Below are 16,043 nucleotides of genomic sequence, written 5' to 3'. Positions count from 1 at the left end.
ATCCAGTGACTTGGTCTCTCCGAGCCCTCCCCCCACCCTCAGTTGTGCTGGGCGCCCTCGAGCGAGTCCTCCACGCCATAGAAGGCTGGACCTGAGTGAGTCCTCTGCACCATAGAGGCGGGAGGTAGACAGTCTTCCGAACCATAGAGTCCCACCTCCTAGACCGGCCCCTAGCGAGTCCTCTACGTTAGAGAGGGCTGAGACCTAGTCAGTCCTCCGCACCAGAGGCTGGGGCTAGAGAGTCCCCAGCGAGTCCTCCACGCCAGCTAGGGCCGCGGCCCGGAGAGGCGCGTGGTTAGAGCGTCCCCCGCCCCCTGCCACCACCTCTACGCGCTTCCGGCGCGGCCCCGTTTCCGCTTCCGCCGCGCGCGCTGCGGTCGCCTCGCGCCGAGCGGAGCCAGTGTCACCCCAGGCCCCCCTCAACCCCTGAGGTGCGGGGGGGCGCTGGGCTTCTGGGGAGGGGTTTCCATGGAAACGGGGGTGGGCTTGCCATAGCAACGGGAGGGGGGCGCCTTAGCGGGTGGGGGCTTTAGGGGGTGTGGGGGTCGCCATGGCAACGAAGGGTGTGGGAGGGGTCTGGGGTATCCATGGCAACAGTTGCTTGGGGTGATGGGGGACTGGACCCCCGGAGCAGCCGCTGATATCTCCCTTCCCCAGGCATTAGCGATGGGAGACAGCGACGATGAGTACGACCGGCGGCGCCGCGACAAGTTCCGGCGTGAGCGCAGCGATTACGACCGCTCGCGGGAGCGCGACGACCGGCGGCGCGATGACTGGAACGACCGGTGGGGGCCAGGCCGGGACGCCCGGCTGGGGGGGGTGACAGGGCCGGGATGCGCCCAGCTCTGGGGTAGAGCACAGCCAGGTGTAACAGCACCAGGGATGTAGCCAGCTCTAGGGTGGGAAGAGCAGGGAGGTATAGCAAGCGGGGTTAAAGTGCAGCTGGCTCAGGGAGAGGGAGAGGGCCAGGCTAGGTAGAACAAGCCTGGATGCACCCAGCCCTGGGGAGGGGGTATGTGGGGACAGCAGAGGGAGATGTTGCCCCCGTGCCTTTAATTCCTTCCCCTAATCTGGCAGGGATTGGGACCGTGGGCGGGAGCGCCGCAGCCGGGGCGAGTACCGAGACTATGACCGGAACCGGCGGGAGCGCTTCTCCCCGCCCCGCCATGAGCTCAGCCCCCCACAGAAGCGCATGCGCCGGGACTGGTGAGTCCAACCCCCTCATCCCTCCCCACGCCCCCCCCCATGGGTTGACCGCTTCTGACACCCCTGTTTCTCCCTGCAGGGATGAGCACAGCGGGGACCCCTACCACAGCGGCTACGAGATGCCCTACAGCGGGGGGGGCGCCGGGCCAGCCTACGGCCCCCCCCAGCCCTGGGCACACCCTGACATGCATGTCATGCAGCATCACATCTTGCCTATCCAGGCAAGGTAAGTGTGTGCCCTTTGTCCTCTAACCTCCCAACTCCCATCTGCCCTGTCCTCAGCTTCTACCCCGACATCTCTGCCCCCCCCACTAGGCTGGGGAACATCGCGGAGGTGGACCTGGGCATGGCGCCACCTGTGATGAAGAGCTTCAAGGAGTTCCTGCTGTCCCTGGACGACTCGGTGGATGAGACGGAGGCTGTGAAGCGCTACAATGATTACAAGCTGGATTTCCGGCGCCAGCAGATGCAGGACTTCTTCCTGGCCCACAAGGATGAGGAATGGTACGTCCCGCCCCCCCTGGAGTCCCGGTCCCCATGTAGGAGTGAGAAGTGGTGTGTTTCCTTCCATACCATAGTGAGGAATAGTACGTCTTGGTCCCCCACAAGTATCAGGAATGGTTTTTTTCTTATCCTCGTACAAGAATGAGGAATGGCATGTCCCATCCCGTCCGCCCGCCCCCCCCGCCCCGAATGAGGAATGGTGCATCCTATTCACCCCCTAAGAATAAGGAGTGGCATGTCATTCCCCCCCCAAGAGTGGAGAATGGTATGCCCCATTCTCCCCCCCACCAAGAGTGGGGAGTTACTGTACATCCTGTCATGTCCCCCCCTCATCAGAAATGGTATTTCCCATTCCTCCCTTCCCCAGGAACAAGCAGTGCTGTGTCCTATTTCTCAGAGATCTGAGGAATGGCACGTTTTATTTCTGCTGAGGATGAAGAATGGTATGTCCCATTTCTCATCAGGATGAGCAATGGTACATCTCATTTCTCTCAAAGATGAAGAATCATGTGTGTGTGCCCCCACACAGCTGCCCCACCCCTGAAGAATGAGGAATGGTGCAGACCACCCACAGCTCTATTCTCTTCACCCCCATCCCCCCCAGGGTTCGGTATGGGACCTGGGAACCAGCAGCGGGGTGAAACTGGTCCCAATTAAGGGCAGGAGATTGGGGGTGGGGCCAGTGCTCCCCTTCCCCAATGTACAGCCCGGCCCCTGCTGTGTTCTTTGGCTCCTTCCATGCCGGACTCCTGGGTTCCTTCTACTCTCGCAGCCCCACCGCCCAGTCTCCCCAGTAACAGACAGGCCCTGGGGACTGTCTCCAGACTGGTCCCAGTATAGATCTCAGTGTAAACCCCAACTCCGAGGTAGCCACATTATAGCACCCGCGTCCTGTTCCACCCAGCCTGGCCTCCCAGAGCTGGGCGCATCCAGGCCTGCTCTACCCATCCATGCCCCTCTGGGCGTACCTGGGCCTGTTACACCCAGCCTGACACCCTCCCCACCCCCCGAGCTATGCATATCCTGTCCTGTTCTACCCAGCCTGGTTCTCCCAGAGCTGGGTGCATCCAAGCCTGTTCCACCTATCCACGCCCCTCCCCAGAACAAGCTGCATCTCCCATTGCTCCGAGGGGGGCCCTGTTACACCCTGAGAACCCAGGCGTCCTGCAAGCTGACAGCCCCCTCCTTAAAAAAACCAAACAAACCACAAACTCCAATCTATACCTGAAACCCCAATTCTTGCATTTTTCCCTTTAAATTCTTCTCCCTTTGTTAGCTTTTGACTTTTTTCTCTTAACGAGTCCGTCTCCGTTCCATTGTGGATGTTAATTATAACTCACCCTTCTTTTCCCCCCCCCCCCACGTCCTCCTCCACCCGGTTCCCAGCCAGAAAGGAGAGAAGCCAATTAAGCTGCCCGCCTGCGGAGAGACCAAAAATAGCCGTTTTTTTTTCCATTATTTTCTTTTTTCCGGTGCCAATCCCGGTGCTTTCGGCGCTACCGACTCCCGGCGGCTGCCTCCCCATCCGGGCCCTCGTTAGCCAGACAGCCAGGGCCCGCCCACCACGCACAATGTGGTGCCTTAGAACTACGTAAAAGTCGGCAGGAATTAGACAGAGAGGCCGGGAAATTTGCCCAAAAACCCGGCATTTCGGGGTCTTTTTTTATTTTCCTTTGCGTGTTTGGTTTTTTTTTTGTTTTTTTTTTCCCGGATGGGGTCTTTTTTTTTTTTTTTTTTGTCTCCTGGAGTCGCCGGGAAGGAGGAAACCAGCCCAAAAGCCCCTGAAACTGGGGGCTTTTTGGAGTCGTTTTTGGGTTTTTTTGTGTTTCTGGTCCTCTTTCGCAACCCACCGGAAAAAAAAAGCCAGCGGCCCCGGGCTGGAGTCGGAGCCACGTGTATGTATGACCCGCGTCGTTCTCTCGCTGCGTTCGCTCCGGCCTGTCTCCGGCGAGCGTTTTTGAGTCGGGATGTGCTCGTCCGCAAGCCCCGCCCAGCTCCTTTTAAAGGCAAAGCCCCGCCCCCAGCTGCCCCCCTCCATGTGGGGGGTTGCAAATGGATTGCTCCTCCCAGCTCCTTTTAAGGGCGAGGCCCCCCTTCCAGTGGGGTTTTTTTTAAATAATGGATGGTTCCTCCCAGCTCCTATTAAGGGTAATTCCTTGCCCCCTCTCTTGGTTGGGAGTGGGGAATACCCAGCAGCAGTAGTAGGGCTTTTATCTGGGTTGTTTTGCCTTTTTCTGGAGTATTTAGGGGCAGAAACCCAGCTGTATCTACTCTAGGGGGCAGTTTCAGAGGTATTTGTCACCTTCAGATCCAGAGCCAGGAGCTACAAGGGGTGATGCTTTATTAGCAGTAGTAGTAGGGCTTTTATCTGGGTTGTTTTACCCTTTTCTGGGGAATTTAGGGGCAGGAACCCAGCTGTAGAGGTGTTCGTTGCCATCAGATCCAGAGCTGGGAACAATAGGGGGGTGATCGTTTATGAGCAACAGCAGTATGGCTTTTAACCGAGTTGTTTTATTCTCTTTTGGGGTATTTAGAGGCAGAAACTCAGCTCCGTGGGGCAGTTTTGCGCCCACGTGGGACTGAATAGGAAGGACATCCCTGAGAAGCAGGCATTTGATAGGCTGGGAGACTTGTAGGCAGAGTGCGGGGGAACCCATGTGTCCCGGGCTTCTTGGGGCTCGGGAGACCAGAAGACAGGATCTGAGAGTAGAGAACACAGGTGTCCAGGAGGGCTGGAAGCCCAGGAGAAGGAGTCTGGGGGGCAGGGAACCCAGGTGTTTGGGGCTTCTCAGTGTGGGAGGCAAGAGAAGGGCTCTAGAGGGAGAGAACCCAGGCATCTGGGAGCTGTAGGGGTGTAGAGGAGCTGGGAGGAGACAAGGATAGAGAGCCCAGGCGTCTGGGGGCCTCTCTGGGAGGGGGCGGGGGGGGGGGGCTGGGAGCCCGGACGCCTGGGTCCTCTCCCCCCTTCAGAGAGGGGGGGGGGAGTTGGGAGCCCGGACGCCTGGGTCCTTTCCTCACGCCCCCCCCTTGGGGAACAGAAAAAGCCAGGCATCCAGGCAACCCTCCTCCCTGCAGAGGGGCTCCCCCTCTCCAAAGCCCCGACCCCTCTTCCATCCCATCCAGTGGGATCCCCCCAGTCCTTATTTGCATGTCTGAAGCCCCGTGCCCCTGCCCCGCTGCTGACAGCCTCTCTTTCTTTCTGCCCTCCCTCCCCCGCCCTCCTGGAAGGTTCCGGTCCAAATACCACCCAGACGAGGCAGGGCGGCGCAAGCAGGACGCGCAGGGGGCACTGCAGAACCGACTCCGCGTCTTCCTGTACCTGCTGGACAACGCCTGGTTTGACACGCTACTGCTGGACATGGACAAGGCCAGCGCCATCATCAAGACCCTTGACGCTGGTACTGGGGGGGCTGGGGGCAGCCTCAGTTTTTCCACCTAGGACTCTGAAAATGTGGGGGCAGAGCTCTGAACCTTTAGCAGCAGCAGTAGGGCTTTTATCCAGGTGGCCTTGCCCCCTCCTGGGGGATTTGGGGGCAGGAGCCCAGCTCTTGGGGGCAGTTTCAGAGGCATCTCTCAACATCTGATGGAGAGCAGGGAGCTACAGGGGGTGATTTTCTATCAGAAGCAGTAGTAGGGCTTTTATCCTGATTGTTTTACTCTCTTTTGGGGTGTTTAGGGGCAGAAACTCAGCTTTCTCCATCCTTGGGCAGTTTCATAGGCATCCATCACCATCAGATCCAGAGCTAGGAGCTACAGGGGCTGTTCCTTTATACAACAACAGTAGTAGGGCTTTTATCCAGGTCATTTTGCCATTTTCTGGAGTATTTAGGGCAGAAACGCAGCTCCATCTACCCTAGGGACAGCTTTAGAGGTGTCCATTCACCACCCAATCTAGAGCTGGGAGCTACAGGGTGTGATTTTGTATTTCCAGCAGTAGTAGGGCTTTGATCCAGTTGTTTTGCCCTTTTCTGGGGAATTTAGGGGGAGAAACCCAGCTCTGTCCACCACAGGGGCCAGTTTTAGAGGTGCCCATCACCATCCAACCCAGAGCTGGGAGCTACAGGGGGTGATTCTCCGTTGGCAGGAGTAGTAGGGCTTTTATCCTCCATATTTTAGCCTAATTTTTACCCCTTTTGGGGTACTTCTGCAGGGGGGACAAAACCCCAGCCTTATCTGCCCCTGGGAGTGGAAACTCCAGAGGCATCCATCTAGCTATGAAGGGGGATACCCACCTAGCAGCAGCAGTATTAGGGCTTTTATCCTCTATAGTTTTGCTTTTTCCTGGGATATTGCGGGGGGGGGGGGGTGGAAATGGGGCAAATTCTTGGCTTCATACTGGCCACATCTGATCCCTTCATCCCGCTGCCCTGCAGCTGTCATCAAGATGGAGGGTGGCACGGAGAATGACCTGAAGATCCTGGACCAGGAGGAGGAGGAGGAAGGGCGGACAGAGAAGGGGGAGGCGGCCAAAAAGGAGGAGCCCCGCCCCCCTGAGCCCGAGCGCAAGGGCCCAGAGCATGAGGCCAAGAAGGACGAGGCCAAAAAGGTTGGCAGCAGGGGCAGGATTAATGGAGGGGATGGGGACAAAGGCAGGGACCCAGGAGACCAGGCCCTGCCCCCTTCAAGGGGTTTTGTTTTGGGCAACATGCCTCAGTTTCCCCCCTAGGACTCAGGAAATGGGCAGGGGGTAGGGAGGAGTGTGGTGGCAGGGAAGAGGTTAATGGGGGGTGGACCCTGCTTGCATCAGCACTGAAAGCCCTGCCCACACCCCTCTTTGCAGGTGGAGGAGGAGGAGCCTGTGGAGGACAAGGTCAAGAAGGGGGAAGAGCCCGAGGAGCAGCTGCCCAAGAAGGAGGAGGAGCCTGAGGCAGAGCCCAAGAAGGTGGGTCCTGCCCCCACTGTCCCTTAGCCCTACCTCCACCACAATGCTGGGCTGCGCCCCTTTCCTGCAGCCCTGCCCCCTGGCTGCCCTTCTGCTCCATGCTCTGCCCCTTGATGTACTGGGCTCTGCCTATCCCCACCCAGGCCCTGACCCCTTGAGATAGCCCTGGCCCTTTAGACTCAGCACCACCTCTGTGATATGCTTGGCCCCACCCCTCCTCTCCAGCTCCTGCCCCCAAGACTCAACCTCCCACTTAAATGCACCCCTTGATTTGCTAGGCCCCACCCCTTCCATCCATGCCCTGCCCCTTTGCACTTGGCCCCACCCCTTGATTTCATAAGCCCCACCCCTTTGGCCCTGCCCTGCTCTGCTAGGCTCTTCCCCCTCCCCTACAGCCTTTTCCAGGCCCCACCCCCTGACTTGGTCCACCCACCCTGATGTGCCCCCCACCCCCGCCAGGCAAGCAAGAAGCGGAAGCGGAAGCGCAGCGGTGAGGACAGCGGCGATGATGATGGCAGCGTCTCTGAGTCTGACTCTGGTGATGACAGCGGCCCTGGTGACGACCCGAAGGAGGGTGAGCCCTGGGGCCTCTGGGGCTCCCCAAGTGGCCAGATGGGGGGTAGAAGGCAGCAGGTGCCCCATGCTGGGGGTGGGGCTTGAGAGATGGGCAGGGCCTGCGGGGAGCCTGGTCCTGGGTGGGGGAGGGGCCTGAGGGAGCCGGGTTCTGGGTGGAGACGGGGCTTTTGGGGTGGGCAGGGCCTGGGAAAAGAGGGCAGAGCTTCTGGTGGCCTGATCCTGTGGGGAAGAGCTAGGGGTGGGGCCTGAGGGGAGGGGGCAGGGCTTCTGGCTCCTGAATCCTGGTGGGAGCTGGGGGCGGTGCCTCTGAAGGCACTATCATAGGGATGGGGACTCTGAGGGTCTGATTCTGGGCGGGGAGACTCGGGTAGCGTCTGGGAGGGTGGAGGCCAACTAGGGGCCCAGTTCTGGGGGGATGGGCTGGAGGTGGGGCTTGCTTTTGCAGCCAGGACTAGGTGCAGGCTTGAGGGTACTCCAGGGGCCCAAGCCTGCTCCTGCTAACACCCTCCCCCCCCCCCCCGCCCCCCCAGAAGAGAAGGTGATGGAGGAGAAGAAGGGGCGAGAGGAGGAGGAGGGGGCAGGGGCGGGACCAAAGGCCAAGGAGGGTGAGCCCAAGCCCCGCCCCCTGCACAAGACATGTTCTCTCTTCATGCGCAACATCGCACCCAACATCTCCCAGGCTGAGATTGTAGCGGTGAGTGGTGGTGCGGGGGGGGGGGGCGGCAGGCCCCCCAGAGCTGGGTGCATCTTATGGCTGAGAACAGAAGGGTCTAGATCTGGGGGGTCTCTGCAGGGTCTCACTCTCTTTCCCCCCCCCCCCCCCAGCTCTGCAAGCGCTACCCCGGCTTCATGCGCGTTGCCTTGTCGGACCCCCAGCCTGAGAGGAGGTAAGTCGAGGCATGGTTCCCCCCCCCCCCCCCGATTCAGGGCTGGGACATCTCCCCAAACAGCTACCACCCCAGCCCCCCCTGACCCGGGACCCTCCAGTGTTGCACTTATAAACTCAAGTTTTCAAGAACTAGGTTTGAAAACTAACATAGCCCTTGGTTGACAAGCAGCAGGAAGTTTTGATTTAATAGCAACCAAAAAACTACAAGACTAAATGATGGAAAAAGACATTTTTCCTTATTCTTGCATTTGTTCAGTTGTGAAAATGTGCGTTTCTCGCAGCAACTAAAATTAGAGGTCAATTAAATGCAGCAGGTCTCGAGTGGATGCCCAGAGGCACCAACTACCCAACCAGGCTCACCAATAGGGCAGAAATTTGCAGTAGCTTGTAGCAGGGGTGATCGCTTTACAGACAGTGTGTGATGAGGACAAGTTTTTGGGTAAAGCTGATCTTTTTTGTTCAACCAAATTAAATAGTTGGAAAAGATTTTGAAAAAGTCAATTTTTCTGACTCTGTATGTGGTCTAATAAAAGTTTCAGGTAGGCAGGCAAGGCTTTTTATTAAACTAAATCAAGTAGTTGATTTTTTTTTTTTTTTTTAAACCTCACCTTTTCTGACTATTTAAGTTGGTCTAATAAAATATATCAGAGTAGTAAATCATCTTTTCTTTATTAAGCCAGGGAAAATGGTTGGAATTTTTTTTGAAAAACTCAATTTTTCCAGTTATTTGTGTTGGTCTAATAAAAGATATCAGATTGGTAAATCTTAATTTTTTTATGAAACCAGGTCAGATAGTTGGACATTTTTTGAAAAACTCAATTTCCCTGACTGTTTAGTTGGTCTAATAAAAGATATCAGATAGGCAGATGAGGTTTTTTGGGTAAATCCCATCTTTCTTATTAAATCAAGTCAAATCATTGGAAATGTTTTTTTGAAAAACTCAGTTTTTCCAGTTATCTGAGTAGGTTTAATAAAAGATATGGGATTTACCTGAAGAACTTTGTCTGCCCATGTCCTCAGACCACCATGGCTGCAACCGACACCCTGGGACACATGCATATATACACAGCCCAAGTGCCCAGGGTGCATGGTGACATCTTTTATTAAACCAATTCAAATAGTTGGAGAAATTTTGGAAAAAATCAGTTTTTCAAACTATTTGCGTTGGTCTAATAAAAGATCTTGCATTTACCCAAAGAACCTCATCTGCCCATGTCCTCAGACCACCACGGCTACAACCGACACCCCTAAAAACACGAAACGATTGAGACGTTTGTCACAACTTCAACATCGTAGGCCTGTTTTAAAAACCATGAGGCTGTGTTGTTATATTTATCTCACACACAACACCTTTCCTGCATTCAACTAGTCTTTTTGTGATTTGGCTTGAAACATATATTTCCTCTTTTGTTGTTGTTAGTTACTCGTTCACTTGAAAACGATACGTTGTTCCCCAGTATCCAGGGTGCAGCGTCTGGGTTCAGAGGCAAAAGGCATCCAAGCTTGTGGCAGAGGTGACACCTTTTCTCACGCCAACGAGATATGTGCAAAAAATATTGCTTTTAATAATTTTCCATTGCAAAAACATATTTTAATTGCTTTTAATTAAAAAAAATTATGTTTCTTGCATAACCCGTCTGCCGTTGTTGCAAGCTTTTGGGCACGTGCACCTTTGGGCATAACGAAAAAATATCATGTTCTTGCTATGCCCGAGGAAGGGTGTCTGTGCCCGTAAGCTTGCAAAGATGGCGGACAGATCATGCAAGAAAAGTAATTAAAAGCAATTTTTGCAATTAAGCATGTTTTTTTTATGTATATCATTGGCGTGATAAAAGATATCACCTTTGTCATGAGTTACCACACCGAGTTGCATGCAAAAAAAATATTGCTTTTAATTGCAAAAAATTCTTTTTAATTCCTTTTAATTGCAAAAATTGCTTTTAATTGCTTTAAAATGCAAAAACTGCTTTTAGTTTCTTTTAATTGCAAAAATTGCTGTTCTTGCCTAGCCTGTTTGCCACCATTACAAGCTTTCAGGCACATGTGCCCTTCCTCAGGCATAACAAGAACTAAATCTTGTCTCATTATGCCCGAAGAAGGGTGCATATGCCCAGAAGCTTGCAAGGACAGCAGATGGGCTATGTAAGAAAAGTAATTAAAAGAATTTTTTGCAATAAAAAGAAATCGGGATTTTTTGCAAGTTTCTCATGGGCTTAATAAATTATATCACCTCTGCCGCGAGTTTGGATCCCTTATGTCATTTCCTTGCCTTCTCTAGTTACACTCATCACACACGTATGTGAGCTAATGTGTCGGGTCTTAGGCAACAATTTTCCTTTAGAGAAACTGTCACTTTTATTATTTGAGGGCATCAGGGTCGGTGGTGCTGGGGTGCTATGAGCTCCGCTGTCTCGACGCCTGTGTGGGTTGTAGCCCATAGTGGGGTTTAATTTTGTTTGTGGCAGATTTGTTGCCACAACCCAGTTTGGCCCCAGCCACTGTCTTGCATGGAGGGACCCTGCAGGGCTTCAGGGCCCTGTGACTGGGTGGGGGGAGAGGGGTTAGGGGTACCCCAGGGGGACCTGAAGGAGCCCGTTCTGTTCCTCCCTCAGGTTCTTCCGCCGTGGCTGGGTGACCTTCGACCGCAGCGTCAACATCAAGGAGATCTGCTGGAGCCTCCAGAACATCCGGGTGAGTGTTTGGTGTCCCCCAGAGCTGGGCGCATCTGGGGCATGTTACACACAGCCTGGCCTCTCAGAGCTGACTGCATCCTGGGCTGTTTTACACAACACAGCCTGCCCCGCGCCCGCCCGCCTGCCCCCCCCCCCCCCCCCCCCCCCCCCCCCCAACCGAAGCTGGGTGTATCCAGGCCTCTTTGACCTTGCCCAGCCCCCCAGAGCTGGGTGCATCCGTGTCTGACTGTTCTACCCAGCCCAGCCCACCCAGAGTTGGCTGCACCTGGGGCCCTGTCCTGCCTACCCCAGCAGCAGCTGCCTGTGTCCCCACAGCTGCGGGAGTGCGAGCTGAGCCCCGGAGTGAACCGGGACCTGACACGCCGGGTGCGCAATGTGAACGGCATCACGCAGCACAAAGCCATTGTGCGCAATGATATCAAGCTGGCAGCAAAGCTCATCCACGTCCTGGACGACCGCACCCAGCTGTGGGGTGCCAGCCCCCCACGCGACAGCCCCTCCGGCGCGGTGAGTGCTGCCCCCTAGAGCTGGGCACAGCTGGCTCCCTTACATGCAGACTGGCCCCACAGAGCTGGGTGCATCTGGGCCTGTTCCATCCAGCCCCCCAGAGCTGGGCATATCCAAGGCAATTGTACCCAGCCTGGCACATCCAGACACTGTTACACCCTGGCTAGCCCCCTAGAGCTGGCTGCATCCGGCCCTGTTCTACCCAGCTTACCCCTCCAGAGCTGGGCATACCTGGCCCCTGTTTGACCCAGCCCAGCCCTCCAGAGCTGGGCACATCTAGGCCCTGTTCTACCCCCCCCCCCCCTCCCCCGTGGGTGCATCCAGGACTGTTCTACCCAGCACAGCCGCCGCCTGCCCCCCCCCCAACTGGGTGCATGAGGGTCCCGTTCCACCCAGTCTGGCTCCCAGAGCTGGGCGCACTGAGCCATGCCCCCCCACCCCCCCTGCCGCCCGCACAGGCGCTGCCAGCACAGAACCCCATCCTGAAGAACATCACTGACTACCTGATTGAGGAGGTGAGCGCAGAGGAGGAGGAGCTCCTGGGCCAAGGCCATGCCCCCGACGACCCACCCAAGGAGGGGAACCCTGCTGAGGTTACGGTGGAGCGTGATGAGAAGCTGCTTAAGGTAGGGGGGGGGGTGTGCGTGCGTGCGTGCGTGCGTGCGTGCGTGCATGCGCGCGCGGGGCTGGGCCTGGACACCCAGGTCCTCCCGGGGCAGGGGGGAAAAGATGTGGTACGAGGAGCCCGGACGCCTAGGTTCTGTCCCCATCGAGGCAGGCTCAGATGCCTGGGTCTGCAGGTACCTGAGGGGGTGTGGGGAATGGATGCCAGAGGCCTGGGTTCTTTCTGCACTTTCATGGGCTGGTGGATCAGAGTTAGCTCAGACACCTGGGTTCTGTTGTGGGGAGGCTGGTGGGTGAGAGGAGGGGCGGTCCAGACTCCTGGGTTCTCCCTGTTCAGATGGGCTGAGGACGTGGAGGGGGCTGGGAGCCCGGACACTGGGGTTCTCTCCCCACACAAGCAGGCTGCTGGGCGGAGAGGGTGGGGAGCCCAGACACCTGGGTCCCTGCCCTGACACACACCCCCATCCCCCCCTCCCTGCGGGCAGGTGCTGGACCGGCTGCTGCTCTACCTGCGCATCGTTCACTCAGTCGACTACTACAACACAGCCGAGTACGTCAATGAGGATGAGATGCCCAATCGCTGTGGCATTGTGCACGTGCGCGGGCCTCTGCCACCTAACCGCGTCACGCATGGCGAAGGTAGGCCACACCTGGACACCAGGGTCCTCCTGGGGAGTCTGGGGTAGGAGAGCAGGGGGCGCTGGGAGCCCAGGTTCTCTGGGCAGGGAGTAGGTGGCTGGGGGCTGGTGCCCAGGGTTCAGGGTGACAGCAGGGGTGGGTGGGGAGCCTGGATGCCTGGGTTCTTCGAGAGGGGTGGAGGCTTAGTTCTGGGATGGGGGGTTTGGCTGCCCAGGTTCTCCAGTGGGGAGTGGGGCTGGGGTGTGAGAGCAGGGCTTCTGAGGCTGTCCTGGGTCCTGTGGGTAGCAGCGTGGGCCCTGCGTGTTAGGATGCCTGGGCGCTCCAGGGAAGTGGGGCCTTGGGGGGGGGGGGGTGAGAGCGGGGCTGACGGACACCTGGATCCTGTGCTGACCATGGTGGGGGGGCAGTGGCAGAGTGGCAGAAGACGTTCGAGGAGAAGCTAGCACCGCTGCTGAGCGTGCGTGAAACACTGGCAGAGGAGGAAGCGCAGAAGATGGGGCGCAAGGACCCTGAGCAGGAGGTGGAGAAGTTTGTCACGGCCAACACACAGGAACTGGGCAAGGACAAGTGGCTCTGTCCCCTCAGCGGCAAGAAGTTCAAGGTGGGTGGGGTTTCCTCCAGGGGCAGGGCTCAATGCTAATTACCCTTTTCTCTCCCCTGATTTTCTTCTCTAATTAAACGATCTGCTTGGATTAACCTGTTGACTGTGATTAAATCATTGGCTCCAACCCATGGGCTCTGAACCATTGGCTACAATTAACCTGTTAATTCTAATTAAACAAATGGTTCTAATTAACCCACTGGCTCTAATTAAACTATTGGCTCTAATAAACCTGTTGGTTTTAATTAAAATATTGGTTCTAATTAACTCATTGGTTTTAATTAAAGTATTGGCTATAAATCACTGGCTCTAAGGCTCTAATTAAACTATTGGTTCTAACTGACTCCCTAGTTCTAATTAATCCATAGGTTTTAATTAAGGAAATTACTCTAACCCACTGACATTAATTAAACTGCTGGCTCTAATTAACCCCCTGACTCTAATGAGTCCATTGGTTTTAAACAAATGGCTCTAATTTGTCTCCTTGTTCTAATAACCCATCTCACTCTAATTAATCCCCTCTTTTCACCTAATTATACCCCCTAATTACTTTTCTCCTAGTCCTGCCCAATTACCTCCTTTGCTAATTATTTCCCTCTTATTCCCCCTCCCTCTTCTCCCTGTTGTTACCCCTCCCTTTTCCTGGTTCATTATTTCTCCTTCCTCTTTCTCCTCTATTTACTTCTCTCCCTCCACCTTATTTTATGCCCTCTAATTCTCCTCCACCCCCCCACAGGGCCCTGAGTTTGTGCGCAAGCACATCTTCAACAAGCACGCGGAGAAGATTGAGGAGGTGAAGAAAGAAGTTGCCTTTTTCAACAACTTTCTGCTGGATGCCAAGCGCCCGGCACTGCCTGAGCTCAAGCCCAACCAGCCCCCGGGGCCTGGCCAGGGTGAGTGCGGGCCTGGGGCTGGGGATTGGAGCTGGGCCTAGGAGCTTTGGGTACCGGTATGGCTGGCCGGGGCCTCGGGGGGGTCAACGTCACCCCTTCTGTGTCCCCAGGTCTGGCTCCCGGGCTGCCCTACCCGCCCCAGACGCCGCAGGGCATGATGCCATACGGGCAGCCACGGCCCCCCATCCTGGGCTATGGAGGTGAGTGGTGGGGGAGCAGGGGGTCTGTAGACCCACATCTTTGGCTTGTCATCAGTAGGGTTCAGAATGAACAAACCCATCTGCTTATAGGAGCAGGGCAGGTCTTGCACAGCTCTCCTGCCATCAGTAGTGATGAGCATATTCAGACTGAACATGCTCATCTTTTCTATGGACAGGGCACAGATACAGCCTGCTTGCCATCAGTAGGGTTCAGAGTGAACGAGTCTCTGCTTATGTAGGGGTGGGATGTGAACGACCCATCCTGTTGTCAGGAGGGTTCAGAGTGAACAACCTTATCTGCTTTTATGGGCAGGAAGGTGACTGACACAGCCTGTCTGCCATTAGTAGGGTTCAAAGTGAACATGTCTTATATAGGCAGGGGGAAGGGGGTGTGGCAGACACATCGTGATTCAGAGTGAACAAGTTTATATGACTTTTAGGCAGGGAGGGGAATGACATAGGCCATCTGCCATCAGTAAGGTTCAGAGTGAACAGACCAGCAAGCCTACATAGGTAGGGGAGGCCAGTGGCATCAACTGACACCTCTTGTCAACAGTAGGGCTCAGAGTGAACAAATGTACCTGCTTTTGTGGGCAGGGGAGTGCAGGAGGGGGACGGGGGCATTGATGGGCACATCCTGTAATCAGTACGGTTCTGCGTGAACAAGCCCATCTCCTTATAGGAGTCGCGGGGGTGTCCTGCACAACCCATCTGCCATCAGTAGGGCTCAGACTGAACAAGTCTCCATGCGTATATAGGAAGGGGGAGTGCCTGCCACATCCTGTCATCAGTAGGGCTCAGAGTGAACAGGCCTGTGTGCTCCTATAGGCAGGGGAGGCTGGATGGGATTGATTGACAGCTCTTGACATCAGTAGGGCTCAGAGCGAATGACCTCAAATACTTTTTTTGGGGGGTGGGGTTGATTACCTCACTCCATCTGTAGAGTTCAGAGTGAACACCCCCATGTGCTTTTATCAAGTGGCTGGGGATTGGTGGCCATGCCCCCCCATCAGCTATCAGTAGGGTTCAGAGTGAATTTGGCCCCATGGGGTGGTGTGGCCTGTGCCTGACCCTCCCTCTGTCCCCCCCCCCCAGGCGGTCCCCCGTACCCCCCTGGCCCCTACGCTGCCGGGCGGGGCAACTACGACACCTTCCGAGGGCAAGGCGGGTACCTCAACAAGCCGCGCAACAGGTGGGCCCCCGGACACCTGGGTTCTCTGGAGGGGGGGGTACAGCTAGTGTGCGGTGGTGGGGTAATCAGAGCTTGGGGATGGGAGCCATCAACCCCACTCCTAACAACCCCTCTCCCCACAGGCTGGTCCGTGGCGATCCCCGCGCCATCATTGAGTACCGCGACCTGGATGCCCCGGAAGACGTGGACTTCTTCTGAGTGAGCCAGACCCCGCCCCCTTTTTTTTTTATGCCCTTGCTCTTTCCCTGGTTTCTTTTGTACATTTCAGTGTCATGGATTTGAATAAACTATGTCCATCGGACCAATGGCTGACAGGGGGTGGGGGTAGTCAGGGGCCAGGGCCTATCATCAGGTACTAAGGGGGTGGGGAGGAGTGATTGATGGTCTCCCCCTGCAAATGTCCCTGCCCTGGGTGGCTTCTAAGGGTGATTGATGTACTTCGTTGGCAGTAGGGTTCAGAGTGAATGCCCCCCTACCATCCCTCTAGGATCCCCCTGTAGCAGACAGGCCTCAACCAGCCCCGCAGCTGCCATGCAATGGGCTGTGGGGTGTTAACCCTGGGGCCTAATGATGGCTGCTAGCATATGAAGGAGCAGGGGACCCTGGGGGGGGGGGCATTGGCTCCAGTTGTCCCCAT

General features: G+C 56.0%; 1 protein-coding gene across 6 annotated transcripts; it reads left to right on the top strand.

Annotated features, from left to right (window-relative positions):
* The first annotated feature begins 19 nt into the window (after positions 1-19).
* Positions 20-15,707, top strand: SRRT (serrate, RNA effector molecule). Of its 6 annotated transcripts, none has more exons than XM_059717847.1 (20): positions 20-95; positions 658-785; positions 1,078-1,206; positions 1,286-1,432; positions 1,522-1,710; positions 4,939-5,108; positions 6,084-6,256; positions 6,491-6,592; positions 7,052-7,166; positions 7,699-7,862; positions 7,994-8,055; positions 10,670-10,748; positions 11,066-11,257; positions 11,716-11,883; positions 12,367-12,520; positions 12,928-13,121; positions 13,858-14,014; positions 14,125-14,214; positions 15,310-15,406; positions 15,529-15,707. In XM_059717847.1, exons 2-20 carry the CDS (start codon positions 667-669, stop codon positions 15,602-15,604), a joined length of 2,577 nt encoding a protein of 858 aa, XP_059573830.1. In that variant the 5' UTR covers positions 20-95; positions 658-666; the 3' UTR covers positions 15,605-15,707. The 6 variants fall into 6 exon arrangements, with proteins under 6 accessions (XP_059573830.1, XP_059573831.1, XP_059573829.1 ...); XM_059717848.1 differs by lacking the exon at positions 20-95 and adding an exon at positions 106-124; XM_059717846.1 differs by lacking the exon at positions 20-95 and adding an exon at positions 322-431.
* Positions 15,708-16,043: the final 336 nt, after the last annotated feature.

This window comes from Alligator mississippiensis, chromosome 15, assembly GCF_030867095.1.
Source record: "Alligator mississippiensis isolate rAllMis1 chromosome 15, rAllMis1, whole genome shotgun sequence".
NCBI classification, from domain to species: Eukaryota; Metazoa; Chordata; order Crocodylia; family Alligatoridae; genus Alligator; species Alligator mississippiensis.
This window is presented reverse-complemented; position numbering and strand designations above follow the sequence as displayed.

Excerpts from the sequence above, each read along its gene's own strand:
- SRRT (XM_059717847.1), top strand. The coding sequence starts at position 667 with ATGGGAGACAGCGACGATGAGTACGACCGGCGGCGCCGCGACAAGTTC. Across the intron at positions 1,711-4,938 it reads GCCCACAAGGATGAGGAATG|GTTCCGGTCCAAATACCACC; the intron begins GTACGTCCCGCC and ends CCCTCCTGGAAG. Across the intron at positions 11,258-11,715 it reads GCGACAGCCCCTCCGGCGCG|GCGCTGCCAGCACAGAACCC; the intron begins GTGAGTGCTGCC and ends CCGCCCGCACAG.